This window comes from Nannospalax galili, unplaced genomic scaffold, assembly GCF_000622305.1.
Source record: "Nannospalax galili isolate Female #2095 unplaced genomic scaffold, S.galili_v1.0 scaffold206, whole genome shotgun sequence".
NCBI classification, from domain to species: domain Eukaryota; kingdom Metazoa; phylum Chordata; class Mammalia; order Rodentia; family Spalacidae; genus Nannospalax; species Nannospalax galili.
The window spans coordinates 5,827,107-5,843,511 of record NW_008358101.1 but is presented as its reverse complement, the minus strand read 5'-3'; the positions used below and the strand labels follow the sequence as shown (position 1 = coordinate 5,843,511).

At 36.0% G+C, this 16,405-nt stretch overlaps 1 protein-coding gene across 1 annotated transcript in view; it reads right to left on the bottom strand.

Moving 5' to 3' along the window:
• Col19a1 (collagen type XIX alpha 1 chain) overlaps positions 1-16,405 on the bottom strand; it is a 409,660-nt gene that overhangs the window by 311,040 nt on the left and 82,215 nt on the right. The window contains exons 7-9 of the mRNA XM_008856281.2: positions 15,358-15,438; positions 10,350-10,475; positions 9,495-9,557 (exon numbers count right to left, since the gene is read on the bottom strand). Of these exons, the coding sequence (XP_008854503.1) occupies positions 9,495-9,557; positions 10,350-10,475; positions 15,358-15,438 (270 nt within the window). The remainder of the gene's footprint in view (positions 1-9,494; positions 9,558-10,349; positions 10,476-15,357; positions 15,439-16,405) is intronic.

The window sequence follows — 16,405 nt, the reverse complement described above, 5'->3', positions numbered from 1 at the left end:
GAGCCTTTATCTATCCTAGCCAACAACTCGACTGAAGGTATCGCCTGTCTGGCTTTGTTGTTTGTCGAGTAACTTTTAGTTATGTATATGTATGCTCTTATGATATTATGTTGGCCCCTTTAATCTTTTTTTAAAAAGTACTTTTTTGAAAAGTATCCCCACCTCCCCCAAATCACAAATGTTACACTGGCATATAAGTAAAGTAGGAAATGAGCAGATATTCATGTGAGATATTCAGGCAATGAAAGCAAATATAATTTTAGAGCTGTTTGCAGGTAAAGTATGCAGGGTTTGCTCCACTGTCTAAATCTTCACCTTATTTTCCCACTGCATACCATGAGGATGAGAGAGAGAGAGAGAGAGAGAGAGAGAGAGAGAGAGAGAGAGATTTTATGCATTAAGGATTCACTTAGGAAAACTGAACCTTCCCTTTGACTCATTTTTACTGACAGTAGCTTCTGTCCATCTAACCTTACCAGAAATCACCCACTACCTAATAACACTTGCTATGTAGAAAAGTCTTTTACTCCACCATGAACCGATAACAGAAAGTTTACCAAATCTTTTTGGACAAAATTGTAGGTGTGCTGAATCAACATAATGAGGACAGCTATTGGCCTATGATATTGAACAAAGGCTGTATGTATTAAGTAAAGCATGCCTACTCCAAGTCTTTACTGGGTGATAAGTGCAATTTAAAAAAGAATAGAGTTAGCAGGGCATAATGGCACATGCCTTTAATCCCAGCACTTGGAAGGCAGAGGAAGGTGGAGCTCTTTGAGACTGAGGTCAGCCTAGTCTACATAATGAATTCCAGGCCAGTTGGGAGATACCAGTTGGGGCTACAGGGAGACCTCTCTCTCTCTCTCTCTCTCTCTCTCTCTCTCTCTCTCTCTCTTTCTCCCTCTCTATGTATGTATATATATGCTAAAACTCCTCCTTAAAGTCCATATAATTCTGTATTCCATAAATATATTTCATAAAATAGTGCTATGTAGTGTACTGTTTTGTCCTGCATCTCAGAAGGAAAATGCTACCTTGGTAAACTAATAGCTTGTTTTTTTAAGTCTTGACTTAAAAGAAAAATTACTGATGCCATCTCGCTAACTTCAAGTGTAGGTCTATTTTTACAATGATGGATATTTGCAAGTAAATAATTTAATTCATTGTAGTATTGGTTTGGATGAAAGTGTAAATTGAAACTAGTACACAAATTCTACTTTATACTGCTCAGAATATGCTTCATTTCATTAATGTAAATCAGTTTTCTGGTTTAAATACACAACCGTTTTTATTTATTATTTTTATGTGTATGAATGTATTTATTGCCTGCGTGTATGTAAGTGCACCGGTATCATGCAATGTCCACGAAGATTAGAAGATTAGAAGATTAGAAGAGATTCCCCTGGAACTGGAGTTACAGACAGTTGTTAGCCACCACGTGGGTGCTGGGAATCGAACCTGGGTCCTCTGAAAGAGCAGTCAGTGCTTTTAACTGCTGAGCCATGTCTCCAGCCCTAAATACAAAACCCTTAAAATTTCACTGGGTGTTGTACCAGAGGTATTTGTTCTATGGCTCTTTTCCTATGTTCTTGTTTCAAGTAACATACTTGAACTTTTTTTTTTTTTTTTTTTTTTAACAGTGCTTTTAAGAACTTCTGAGGGAAAAAAAGCTCAGGGGATACTGAGAGGCAGAAACCAGGTTGAGTTCAGGGTTGTTGTGTGAATAACTTCGAAGAGACCCTTATATTCCACTGAAGCAAATGTAGTTCCATTGAACTGAGCTGTGAGGATTCATAACCCATAAGGACTAATGATTTTCTTTGGAAATTTATTTATAAAACTCAAACAAGGTTATTTTCATTATAAAAAATACAGGTAGGTATTTAGTCTGAAACACTTTGTGGTATGATTTTAAATGTTTGAAATTTTAAAAATTGGTATTTCTACCTTGAGTCAAAATATTGAATAATTTATCAACTATACCATCAGACAGCATGAATTTTTTGTTTTTTGCTATTTTCATTGTGTACGTGCTCATTAGAGGAATACTATGGATTACAGAAGTGAGAGAAGCTCCCCGATGGTAACATTTTTTTTCCGCTCGTAAGTGTTAAATCCTTTTCAAAGCTGAATAAAGTGAAAAGGTGAGAGCAGAGCTGGCACCACCGGTGAAACAGACCCTGAAAGAATATGTCAAGGATCAAGTGTTTCTATAAATACTAAGAAGATAGTAGCCACCGAGGAGGGTCTCTGAAGATGCATGAAACACTACCACCAGCTAAATGTGAGCTGATGCCATATTTAGCATCATTGGAAATTGAATGAACATTCAGCTATGCGACCCTTTAAGAGCAACTTAAGTAAATTGAACCCAGAGGAAAACTGCTTGAGGTACCTCAGGGAGATTTGACACAATTTTGACCACCAAGCATAAAACACCTTATCTATTGCATTAGCTTCCAAAGTCCTAAGGACACTGGCCTCACACAGATATGGATGCCCGTTAACTGATTTTAAAAGACTCCATCAAGAACCATTTTGGCCAAGTAGATTTCCAAAGACTGAGGCCCTCAGATCTCACAATGACTTGATTCAACATGATTATCAGTAACTACGGTATTCCTTTCATTTATTGAAGTTCTTATTGAAATGGAGCATAGGACAAGTAAGATCCATCCTACAAAAGCACGCGTCTAGGAAAAGAAACAAGGTCTCTAACTCGGAGTAACGTTTGTCTCTGCAACATAATGTCTTTCTCTAGTTCCGTGATTTTGTCCCAAATGCCCTTCCTTTTCTACAAATCTCCATCTTTCCACCTAAGACACTGATTGCCCTATGTACCTTCTGGAATGTAACTATTATTAGCATGACCTTTGAGTGCAACTGGATGTATCTATGATTAGTTTTATCTAGTCATTGATTCATGACCTTAAATTCAATTTTTCTAACACATTTTCAGGAACTGAAAGTGAGTTCCATAGACACTCAGTAGCAAATTAAATCAAGTTTTCATAAATAAGTGTCCAAGAAATGTAACTTTGGAGTATTGAAATAAAGGGCATTCTTTAACAATCTTAATAAATTTCTGAGATAACTTTATCCTGCACTGTACCCTATAAATCTTTGTTTTCATCATCATACAATAAAGACATCAAACAATATATTCTACAGTTCAATGATTCTGCATTTGGGTGGAAAATGAAAGAAAAATTCTGATATTGAAACTATTTTGAAAAATTCTAGTGACTGGAAATCGAGACAGGTTGCCATGGTACATTTCTTTAAAAAAATTTTATAAGTATACAAGACAAATTTGAATTGGAATATCTCTTTAGGAAGTAGGTATCTAGGTATTACTCTAGGGAAAAAGTGTTTTGAAAGAATAGATCTTTGAACATGTATTTGAAAATTTTTCTACTTATGATGAATTCCCTTAATGCCACCAACAATACAGCAGAAGGGAAGCTCGAGAAATTTTCATGTTGTTTAGCAACGTTTTCCGGATTTTATAGTCCAACAGTTAATCTTTTATTCAAGTAGAAAATCCAGGCTGTCCGGTATCACTGATACATTTTAAAAGGTCTTAAGTACTGGGGATGGAACTCGGGGGCGTAGAACATTGTCCAGCACATACAAGACCTTGGGTTTGATTCCAGTACCACCAAAAAACAAACCAAAACAACTCCCCCACCTCCCCCCCCAAAAAAACAGCAGCAGAAACAAAAGAACTTCAAAAAACACCCACGCTACATCTGAACTCCTACCACACCAGCCTCAGTTATGCCTTTGGGAAGTTCCATACCGGGACTGGAGAGTAAGGGAAGTGGAAAGGAACCAATACCAGCTTCCAACTATGCAGTCAAACAAATTGAGTAATTTCACCTAAAGAGACCCTTGTTTTCCCTCACAGTATAGCAACAGAGCAATTATTTCATAATTGCGGGAAATTAACTGAAAATGTGGATGATGGTAATGCAAAAATAAATTCAAAAATTAATTTTCAAGTAAGTCTTGGATCACCTTTGGGTTCAAGAACATTAAAATTAAGCAGCAATTGACAGGGACATTAAGGGGGGGTGGAGATCAGTGGTCACAGAGAAGGAGAGCAAGGAAGGGAAGGAGGGAGTGAATATAAGCAGTTTAGTGTGATACTGCTTAAGATGTCATAAACAGACCAGTATTCTGTATGCCTAATTTTTAAAAGCTAACAAAAAACTTAGCTGCAATTTTACAAAACTCGGAGAATTTCAACCTTGAAGTGAATGAGGGTATTAGCAAAGGCCTTAAAGACTAAGAATGTAATGTAGTTGCTAAGTAATTAGGTCATTAACTACACTTGATAAGAAGAGGGAATTAAAAGATTCAGGAAATTATAATAATTAAGTGTGAATGGAAGAAAAGTATTAATTTTTATTTCAAAAAATATCATGCAGAGAATAGTTCTGGACAGAGGGCATGGTTAAAATAGCTTCGGTGGGTACCGAGTAGGGAATAGATGTTACAACAAGGTGGCTAAGTGACTAAGTACATAAGCAGGAGTATTGCAAACCCTATGACTCCATGATAGGGAGGTGTTGCTTTTATGAAAAAAGAATTTAAAAATTAGTGAAACATATTAATAAAAATACTCTAGTTGCACATGAGCCAACTAGGCAGATAAACAGTAAATCATGCCAGTACTTTTGGTTTGCTTCCAAATATTTCTGATTTTTATCATTAATCGTAACTATCAAGGTAAATTGTTCAGATCAGTAAGTGGAAAGTTTAGTTTTTACAGGGAAATGTACAGCAGAATAATATTAAATAATGTTGAATATTTTTGTAATTATCTAGCTTTTTCTTATAATCTTTTCCCCTACTTGGAGGTGTCTCCTGGAATTCACAAGTTCTAGAAACACACAAGTTGATGATTTATACTTTGAGATCTCGAATTCATTCATTCATTCCCTTTTAGTTCCTATTTTATACTTTTCTAATGGTCTGAGTTTAGAAAGCTCATGTTTCTAAGGGAAATCCATATTACATACATAGAACAATGTCAGGTGGCAAATAAAATATGAAGAAAACTAAGGAGATGGATATGAGATGGAAAAACGTTTTTTATAAAGTGGTATAAGGACAGGTCTCTTGATTTTAAAGTTATTTTTATTGGCGTACATTTGTTGTACGCAGTGATGGGTTTCATGCAAACAGTTTCTTTCCTTGTACTTTATCATATTTTGTACTTCACATAGTACTTACATTATGTACTTTGACCATGTTCACCCTTAGGGGGATTTGTAGCAAGGGGCTAAGTGAAAAGAGGTAGAGAGTGGCATGAAGGTCTAGAACCTTCAGGTATATGCAACCTGAGGCAGAGAACTTGGACTGAGAGTGAAAAAGAAGAGAGGGAAGGAGACAATAGAGGGAGAAGGGAGTGAAATAGGGAAGCCCTGCATATTACTGATACTTTGTGACCCATCTGAGAGGGTTGGCAGGATCTTTAGATAGACAAGAAGTCATTAGGAGACTTTGGCTCAGGTGAGACAGGACTTAATTACATTATCATTCAGATTAATTGTTTAATTCATAGTACCTCTGTATAAATAAAAGTAAAATTCAGTCTTTATAAAGTTGCTACATTATGGCAAGGATTCTCCAAGCACCATCCTTAGAAATATTGCCTTGATACATAATTTGATAATGGATTTGGAAGTTGTATTTTCAGAGCTGTTTTTCATTGTATCTCAGTGGGTCGAAAATAAAATGCACCCAAAGATTAGTAGACTATAAAGTGATTTTATTGGCACAGTAGATGAGAAAAAAGTAAATTATAATAGCGCCTTAATGGATTCTAAGCATATTATTTAATATCTGCAAATTGTAATCCATGATTATCTAAGTATGACAATATAAGAAATCTTTTCAAAAAACTAGTATACACTATTTAGAAAAGGTCAGCTATTGTTAGGAATAAAACATTACAGTTCAATATTCATCTTTGATCTTTGAAGAAATAAACAACACACTAGTAGTATTTAACAAATAGTGTAAAATAACTCAAGGTTTTGTGTACTGAAACATTGAAACCTGTAAGGCTTTGCCTTAGAAATGAAGGGTTCTTTGTTTTTGAACAAGTCACATATGAAATTAAAATCAACTTAAAAGTGTTATTCCACTTCTTTTTAACTACTCTGAATAGGAAGCAGAATAAACATATTTGTTGGATGTCTATAATGTGCCAATTATTGTTATGTGTTTTCTATGCATTACATTGTATTTCTTCTTCGCAATCAACCACTGACTTGATATTATCGAGGATTCAAAGTCACTACATGATGGACTGGAATCACTCCTAAGAATTTCAAGCGCCAAAGTGGTGCTCACGCCAATGTGCTGTCTTACATTCCAGCATTCTTTCTTGTATTTAAAGACCTAAAGGCAACCACTTAGAATGCCATCTGGTTTTCTGAGTGACTCTGAATTATTGATTATTTCATAAAATTAACTATTCAATTGGCTCAATCACAAAATTCCTTTTGATGGTCAAATAATGCAGGTAATTTGGGCCCCTGTTCTAATAATGAGAATTACATGCCAGAATCAAACACTGGGGACAACTCACTGTTTTGCATATTAAAGTTTCAAGAACACATAGAACAACAAGAACAAAAACTCATCAACTCCTTACAATGAAGCAATACATTTGTGTTGATTACAAGTCCCAGAAAAGTTGATTGCACTCATGCCATGGTCACCTGATGACATTTTGATACAGCAAGGGTTATGCTGGTTTAATCAAATGCAGGTGCACATACTGAAAACAATTCAGGATATATATTTATTTAGTTTGGTACCATTTTATACCAGTTATTTTTACACTGATGCCAAAATCTTCGATTATTATGAATTTATTATTTGGATTTCAAGTAAAGTTTAATATTTTTAAAATATATAGACAAGAAGTTATGCTGGATAGATTCAGTAGTAAACTTGACACGCCTGGGAAGAGGGAACCTTAATCTGGGACTTTCCTCTAATGGATTGGTCTATGGGAATGTCTTTGTTGAGTGATGTGGGAGGGTCCAGCTCAGTAGGGGTAATGCCATCCCTGGGCAGGTGGTTCTGAATTGTATAAGAAAGCAGGCTGAGCATGGGCCAGGGAAGAAAGCTAGTGAGCACCGTTCATCCATGGTCTGTGCTTCAGTTTCTGCCTCCAGGGTCCTTCCCTGAGTTCCTGTCCTGACTTCCCCCAGTGATAGACTATCAGTTGGAAGAGTAAAGAAACCCTTTCATCCCCAAGCTCATTTTGGTCAGTGTTTTATCACAGTAATACAAAGTTACCTAGGACAGAAGTCATAATACATCACAACTCAAGGGATAGCTTTGTATTTAATGGATGTGACATATAATAAGTTTGCTAATATTTCTAATACTTGTCTTCTTAGTCCTTTTCCAGGTTGTAATTTCTGTATAAGGAAGGAAGTAACTTAAATAAATAATCTTAAGAGTACACATTTAGTGAGGATAGGTCCTGGGCTTTCTTGTTATGACTGTAGCCCTAAGGATTAGTGAACTTGTTATTATACCATTAGGTCCACAATAAATGCTTATTACTGATAAATAAGTGGAGAAATATTTTTAGAGACTATGTAGGAGACATTGACTTAAACTAAAATAGGAGGAAAAAAATGACCAACACACATGGAATGTTTCTATGTGACAGTGATCTCAAATACTGTGGAGTTGTTAAATCAAAGACAGTAAAATCAAGTAAAGAAATATGCATAGGAAGCTCCAATAATTAATGCCTTTTCAAAGCATTTTGTTTCAACTAATGAGGTAGATATAACAGCATCCTTCCTTACAGATTAAGGACCATGAACCATTGAGAGACTGGGTGGCATGGCCAAGTTCACACTGCTGACCAGAGAAAATTAGGAGTAGTCCTGGAGATCTTTCTATGTGGGTTTATTCAATTGTGCTATCTCCAGCATACCATTTATATATAATCGTTCCCCCAGCTGCAAGATGAGGGTATAAATACTAGGTTGGCATTCTATATGAATTTACAAGGATAAAACAGCACAAAGTAACAAAATGTACAAAGTAGCCCAGTGATATAAAACAGATAGTACTGAAGTGTTTTTAGAATATAGAGTGGCTTTCAAAATGGATGGTGATTAAGAAGAGGACGCTGGACTCAACAGACCTGGGTTCTGTTCCCAGCCTCAAGCTATGTGGCTCTGGGAAACAATTCAGCCTCACTAAACTCAGTTTTTCACATCTGTAAAATAACAATACTGATTCTTAACATGAAGATTTGTATGAATATCAAATGATTACACCAAAAGCGCTGGCCTTGGAGCTCATACACTGTAAAGACTACACATTCTCTTTGGATTCCCTGTTTGATTAAGTAGCGCTTAGAATGTGTGTTAATTGCTTTACATTTTCCTACAACAATAGTGAAAGCACAGGTATTCCCAAGAACTATTATTGAAGTAATCACAAATGCCCATTTTGCCTCAAAAAAAAAAAAAAAAAAAAAAAAAAAAAAAAACCCAAAACTCTTTCCCAGCAATTGCTGAGGACTCAGATGTTCCCATAGACAGCAGGATGGGCAGACATTGCTCTGAGAGTCAAATGGCTCTGTGAAAGTTTTGAGGGATCAGGCACCTTTCAGGTATTACAAAAGAAGTTCAGTTTCTATCATGTTATATATTTAGATTCTGTAAATAATTCAGACTCGGTCATGGACATCCAAGTAAAGAAATAAAATAAACTGAAATCTATTTCCCTTTGGAAAGATGAGAGAAATTATCAACTTCTAATCTTAGTACAAATTAATTTACCTTAATGCAAAAGGTGCGATTCCAAAGAATAGAACATATCCAAGCTAAATTTGAGCTATGGCAAAGGAAAAACAAGTCTTAAAGTGCGGGATATTGCCCACCACTCTATACTGACTGAGAAGTCAACATCACCCAGCACCTACTCTACTGAATTCTCCCTATTCTCCCCAGGTTGTTTTCTCAAAACCATTCTGATTTTCATATAGTATCTAACATGTACAGCCTTGTTAGATCCCTGTGTCTCTTTCTGGAAGTGGCATCCTGGATAGCAATTTATCCTATTCTTTATTTTCTCTAAAACATCCAGCAATGTGCCTCACACAGAAGGTACTTAACAAGAGCTGGCTATTAGAACACAGTGGGAATGCATCAGCCAGCAAACAGGTAAAGATGGGAATAACACCAAAGGAAGAGCCTTCTTCAGTTTTGTTTTGGGTTTACAGGTACAAAGACTTGCAATTCTAGGTCTTTCTGAATTTCACGCCATCATGAACCCCAAAGCAGACTTGATGGGGTCCCTGGTTTGTAGGAATCAACATCTAAGCACACTCTCTGACCACTTTTAAAGAAGCATGTATTTATATTAAATATGAGATGAACAGATTTTTAAGTCACTTTTGAACAAGCCCTGTCAGTATTTGGTTGTGTGTATCTTACCGGCTCTCCTTTCTCCCCTTTCAGTCCAAGGGAACCCAGAGCTCCCAATAATTCAGCTTCCTCCTGAGCAAAATAAATTTCTGTGTTAGAAATCATTCTGTTGCATTGTTCTAAAGCCAACTCTGTCATCCACCTATCTATCATCTATCTATCATCTATCTATCTATCATCTATCTATCAATCATCTATCTATCATCTATCTATCATCTTCTATCTATCATCCATTTATCTATCATCTTTTATTCATCTATCTATCATATATCTGTCTATCATTTATTTATCTAGAACAGACCTCATGATACTATAAGCATTCATGAAAAATGTTCTTGTAGGTTCGTGGACCCATTCTCCCTAATCAGGGGACGTTATTGGTGCAGATAGAATTAACTGAACACCCACATGTACATACACAACCAAAACTAATGGGAAAACACAGCTGGTTAGAAATTTTGGGGTACTGAATGAATATATTTATCAGACAGGAAAGAAGAAATACTCTGCAAAGTATTTTTGTGTTTATTTGTTGAAGAGCAGTTATTGTTCCTCTCATTCTGAATCCCTGGGACTGCAGCTCATTTCTAGCATATGTTACATACTCTGTTTTTGTCTGTCATACAGTGGTTTCTCCCTTCAAGTTTCTGTTAATTGTAACTTTCATACACTGAAAGGAAGGTCAGATGTGTCAAAACTATTCATGTAAAAATCCAAGAAATGAATCCTTTTTTTAAATACACTTTGGTGACTGTATGGCTTAGGAATTTGCTTTAACTAGCACCAAGGCAAGACAGAGTCTCTGCTCTACAGGCTTACTATCTGGAGTCACCTTTAAGTGGGCACATGTTAAAACTAGTATACCTTGTTTGGAATGCACTGACATCGGTCCTTAAGTTCTTGCTTTGCCGGAAGATATGCAGATATTTTACCAGCATGAGCAGTTACCCATGACGATGTGGTACTTCCAAAGTTGACTTGCTCTGGACACTAAAATTCAAAAAGAGAGTTCAGAGAGTGGCATCAGCTTCAGATGCTGGCTCTCATTAAACCAGGCATGCCTGGTTGCCTGCTATACCTCCTTCTTACAGCCAAACACTGGCACCCACATGCAAAAATTTATCACTCTTATGCTCTGTCTCTGAGCCCCCAATGTATTAAAATCACACCAATGACACACAAAGAATGTATTAAAATTGACGATTTTAGTGAGGAATTCTCTACAATGGATATCTTTATGGTGAGAGCAATAATCTTATACATTTATAATACATTCTTGTAATAAAATAATTCATACAAGTAAAATATGGATAGATATTTGGTGAACAAAAATTAAAATAAGAACATGTTATTTGAATCTGTAATACATAGTTACTACAAGTTAGTTATAAGTACAAATAAAGTTGTAAGTGATTTCTTCTTACACTCTGAAATGATAGTTGTTTAATAAAATTAACCTACTCTATCTAGTCCAGTGTTCTTTACAGACATACATACAGAGAGACAAACAGTTTAAATCTAGTGAATTTAGAATATGCTAGACAACATGAAGCTAAATTTGATTACAAAGAAATAACTTTTTTTCCTTAAAACATAATTCAGGGGGATGAAGAGATGGCTCGGAGGTTAAGAGCACTGACTGCTCTTCCAGAAGACTGAGGTTCAATTCCCAGCACTGACATGGTGGCTAGCAACTGTCTGTAACTCCAGTTCCAGGGGATCCAATGCCTTCTTCTGACCTCTATGGACAAATCATGACACACATGAGGGCAATACACCCAGACACATAAAAAAGTAATAATAAATAAAATTTTAAAAAATTAATTCAGGTGACTGAATAGATGGCTCAGGGATTAAGAGCCCTTATTGTTCTTGCAGAAGACCCGAGTTCAGTTCTCAGTCCCATGAAGGGCAGCTTACAACTGCTTGTAAACCCAGCTCCAGAGGATCTTACCCTTCTTCTGGACTCTGCGGGCACCTGAGTTCATGTACACATACCCACACACAGACACACACATGTATGCATATACATAATTAAAAACAAAGTAAACCTTTAAAATCAGAAAGAAAGAGAGAGTGGGAAAGGGAAGAAGGGAGGGAGGAAGAGAGGTGGGAGGAAGAGAGAGTGGGAGAAAGGGAAGGAAGGAGGGAGAGAGGGAGGGAGGGAGGAAAGAAGAAAGAAAAGGCCTTCATCAGGTGGTAATTCTGAAGAGAATATAAACACGTCTTATCTTCTCGATATCACATGTTTATCATGATTAACTCAACATTTGCAGCTTTAATGAAGGGAAAGTATTAGGTGAAAGAATTCACAGGTTAATTTGTATACTGGAAATTATATATGCATGAAAAATATTTAAGATTTTAAAACTAAGAACTTTTCAATGATTTCAGTAAGAATACTACAGCGATTACTGTGGTGTAAAGTCATGATAGATATGTTTATGTATTTGACATTTACTTCCTTTCTCTATTTTCATTTTCTCAAATGAGCATTCATAATTTCAGTGAGGAAAATTGTTTTGAAAGGAGATAGTTCTCTAATACTTGTGACAATACAAACTATAACAAAAGTAGCTCCCAGATGAACTGTGACCAGTCTATTGTATTTGCCATTGGTTATTTCATGCCTACTCTCTCAAAATTTAGTGGTTATTAGGTATCTTAATAAAATTTCAATTCCAAAATCCTAAAAGCTACAATCAAAGAAAACAGACCATCACCAAAATAGTACATTCATCCAAGCTGAGCAGTTAATTTGGAAATTTACACTGAAGTACATCTTAGGATTCATTATAAAATGGTCCACATCCAAAAAGTATGCAAAGACACCAAAAAGCTGACTGTTAAGGACTGCTTCCTTAGGCTTTCATTGACACATAGTTAGCCCACCCCTAAAATTTTCAGTGCTTGTTGCTCTTCTCTTTGCATTTATTCTTCATTCTTTCAGTCTATTTCTGCAGCCATAAAGTTTGACTATGACTCTATGAAGAGACTGAAAATCTGACTTACTAGGAACAAAGGAGCATGTCTATGGATTGTCTGGAATAAATTTTACCTAAATATTACAAAATATTTCACAAAATATTAAGACAAGTCATGTGGTATTTGAATTTCCAGGGTAAAGTTAAAGTTTTAAAGAGATGTAGAAATTTTCTGATTTTTAAGAATGTTGTTATTTGCTTATATGTTTATATGTTTATTTATTTATTGTGCATATTAGTGGGGTATGTATTTAGGTGCATGTACTTACTGCACCCACAGAAGGCACAGGAAGGTGTAAGGTGTCTTCCTCTATCACTACTGTCTAACTAATTCTTTTGAGGCAGGGTCTCTCCCTGAACCTGGAGCTTGTGGTTTTTAGTTAAGCCGGTAGCCATGGAGCCCCAGTAATTCTCTCGTCTCTGTTCCCAGCTCCTAGCACTGGAGTTATAGGGGAGCTAGAGACCATACCTGGTTTGTCACCTAAGTACTGAAATCTGAACTGGCGTCACCATGTTTGTGTAGCAAATGGTCTTAACCACTGAGCCATCACTCTGGCCCCCTTTAGAATATTTTTCAAAAAACAAAAGCAAGGAAGACAGTTGGTTTCAAAAATACATCAAATGTATTTAAATGACTTTTATATAATTATCTTTTTTATGTATTCCTGTTTATGAAATATGTCATGTTTTTAGTTATTTTTAATTACTGAATGGATGATGAAGTCATTTCCCAAATATATATCACCACGAAAAATATTTTTTCATTCTTGATATGAAATCTTAACTTACTTTCAACTAATTTCCAAGTAGTCCTTTTATACATGATTTTTTTATTAATGCTTTAGGTTGGCACCATGATTTAAAGCAAATTTTTCATAGCATGTGAGTTCATGCCATTGATGTTAATTACTAAATTACTTTATCCAATTTATCACCGATACTTCTCTAAACTGTTTTTTTTTCATAATTTAGGTTGAAAATATTAATGAAACAAGACAGTGGATATTGGTGAAAAAAATACAAGATTTAGAAATATCAAAATATCATTGTATTATTATTAAATTAAAGAAAATCAGTATTTTAAGAAACTTGATGTCAGACAATCACAATAAACTGAAACAAACTTTGGGAAGAATAAAACCTTCATGAAGATCGGTATGCTGCAGGCAGTCTCGGTATTCCATGTCTGTAGATTGGCATCCTAAGTTATCTTTTTAGATATTTATAGAAAGATATTTGGCTGACTTTGATTTTACTTGGAATGAGATCCATTCCTGGGTTTGAGATGTGCTTTATACAGCCAAGCTACATAAGCAGGACTTCATACATGAAAGACTCTGAGTCATTGGACTAGATTTTCATTCTATTACTTGAAGTACATGAGGGAAGCTACAAATGCTTTTGAATTTTAAAGAGATTTATTAAATTTTTGTATAGATTTCCCGGCAAAAATGTAAGATGCAAAGAGCCAGAACTTTTAATCTTGTACTTTTGTTTTCAGAGGTTCTTTTCCTAAGCTTTTTAGACTTACTCTCTTCCAATAATCTTTCCTTTAGTAGGTGACAAATCAACAAAGGAAGAGGTACTGCTGTAACAACCTTTTGCTAACAAAGTAGTAGAAATAAAAGTGTGAACATAAATCTTCCATCGCAGAGTTCACATTGTATTTCAATAAAATGAAAACAAATATCATTTTATTCATATAAGATGGCACAGATGACTATTGTTCTTCTTGGAATGAATGATGGGTGGAAGAGAATATGGTAGCTTTACAGCGGAGTTCAAAATATTTGACACGAGAGATTAATGAGCTGAATTTATATTTTGTTGCTAAATAGGAATCAGTAAAGACTGAGAGAAACATGAATATACAGGACTGTGTTCATGTTAGTCAGGCTAGTTCTTTAGCACAGTGTCCATAGATCAATCAGTGTTTTGAATAATAAACATTTCTTGCAAAAAGCTCACGTTATGTGTGTGTGTGTGTGTGTGTGTGTGTGTGTGTGTGTGTGTTTTAGAGACTTACTCTGGTGATACTGCCAAGGAAAAGAATGGGAGTTAGAAAGGCAGTTGACATAATGATGCACCATCCAGATATAAGGTAAAAGTGACCTTTGGAAATTACAAGAAAAAGAAGGGAATGAAAATGTGTCCATAAAGCTAACCTAGACAAGACGGTTGTACTGATTAGTCTTGACTGCAAACTTGATAGAGTTGCGAGCTACCTGGAAGTGAAGTGGTCTTCTGAGTGTGTCTACAGCTTCTTTAGCCTTAACCTCAGTGACTCCTCAGGGAGCTCCTAGAGTTTTGGCCATGAGTAGGACTGTATCATTGGTCTCTGATTCTGAAGTTTCCACTTTCTTGGATCAAGCAGCTACCAGGTTCTCAGGATTTCCCACTTGTGGGCAGCCATAATATTATTCAGCTTCTGATCACTTAGGCCAGTTTAATAAATCCCCTTTTATATAAGTATATATTATACTTAAGTATAATATACAGTGATGTAGTCTATTGATTCTATTCCTTTGGAACACCCAGCCAATACAATGGGTCACAGATATGAAAAGAGAAATGAGCAAGACTAGAACTGACCATAGATCTAAAACTTCTGTAAGTGAAAAATGAAGGCACTAACTATAGTAGTAGCATAGCATGGGGGCAATGGTACTTATGTTGAGTGCAAAGTGAGGATATATCCCCAAAATTCATGTGGAACTATGGAATTGAAACTTTGGAAGGTGTTAAGAAGGTCTCTATAGGTGGAAAAAATTATTCATCCTGCTTGAACAGTAGACACTAGGTACTGCCCTAAATTTAGAGTCTACAAACTATACAAGAAAAAGGTAACTGCGGCTTTTGTACCTCACATGCTAAGAAACCCAACTTACCTTAGTAGCTGATAGTTCACAACATGTTTCTTGAGCTAAGATGTTAGTGTTGCAGTAGATTTTAAGTTGATGAAGTTCAATCTATTAAACATGAGTAGTGATACACATCATTAGTTTTTTGAGAATAATATATAGGCGCTATGAGACATAAATTACTGATTCATATTTTCTAATGCTTCAATTTAATTTAGGATTAATTACTTTAAGAATCACTTAAGAAACAGACTCATCCAGAGGTAGATATTTAGAAAGAGGAAATTGGTTAATGAAAGCAATTGCAAAGCTTAGCTAATTGTATCAAGCAATAAAAACAAAATAATTAAAGAGGCAATACAAAAGAAATGTTTAATTAGAGAGATACATTGCTCCAATCAAGTATGTGCCTAACATGGCATTTCATAGTAAATCTTTGGAGGAAATGTGGTCAAATATATGTGGTGAATATATGCTGACTCACTGCCTGAACCCAGTGACACCTGCCTGTGATACCAGTGGTTAATGAAATTGATGCTAAAGGAAACTGAGGCCAACATGGGTTACATATGGAGTTCCAGACCATCCTGGACTACATGAAGAGATCCTGACTCTAGAAAACGAAACCAACCAAACAAAAATAATCACAATCTTTGTAGAAAAGTTTCTTCTGTTTGCAGCAGATTCACATTTCATGACATTTAGACATGAAATAAAAAGTTCTTCAGGGAAAATACATCCGTGACTTTAAAGGAGAGATCACAACTGTCTAAGAAATGGTAAGTAGTACTTATTATTGATAAAAATATCAATATGGACTACTATCCTCAGACCTCTTGGGGTAAGTCTATAGCGCAGCTCTCCGCGCCGGGACTCCCTAAGCCTCATTCACCCTTCCACCCCACCCCCCACCCCCCTGCCTCCCGACCGCTGTTCTATACTCTAGTTTGGACCCTGTGCCATTCCTAGTCTTGGGGCCCCAGACACCTGGGGAACCAATACTGTTTCCTGATCCTTCTCACCCAGAGCAACTCAGGCCCTTTCTTGGGCTCCAGGAGCACCGCTTCTGGTCCTG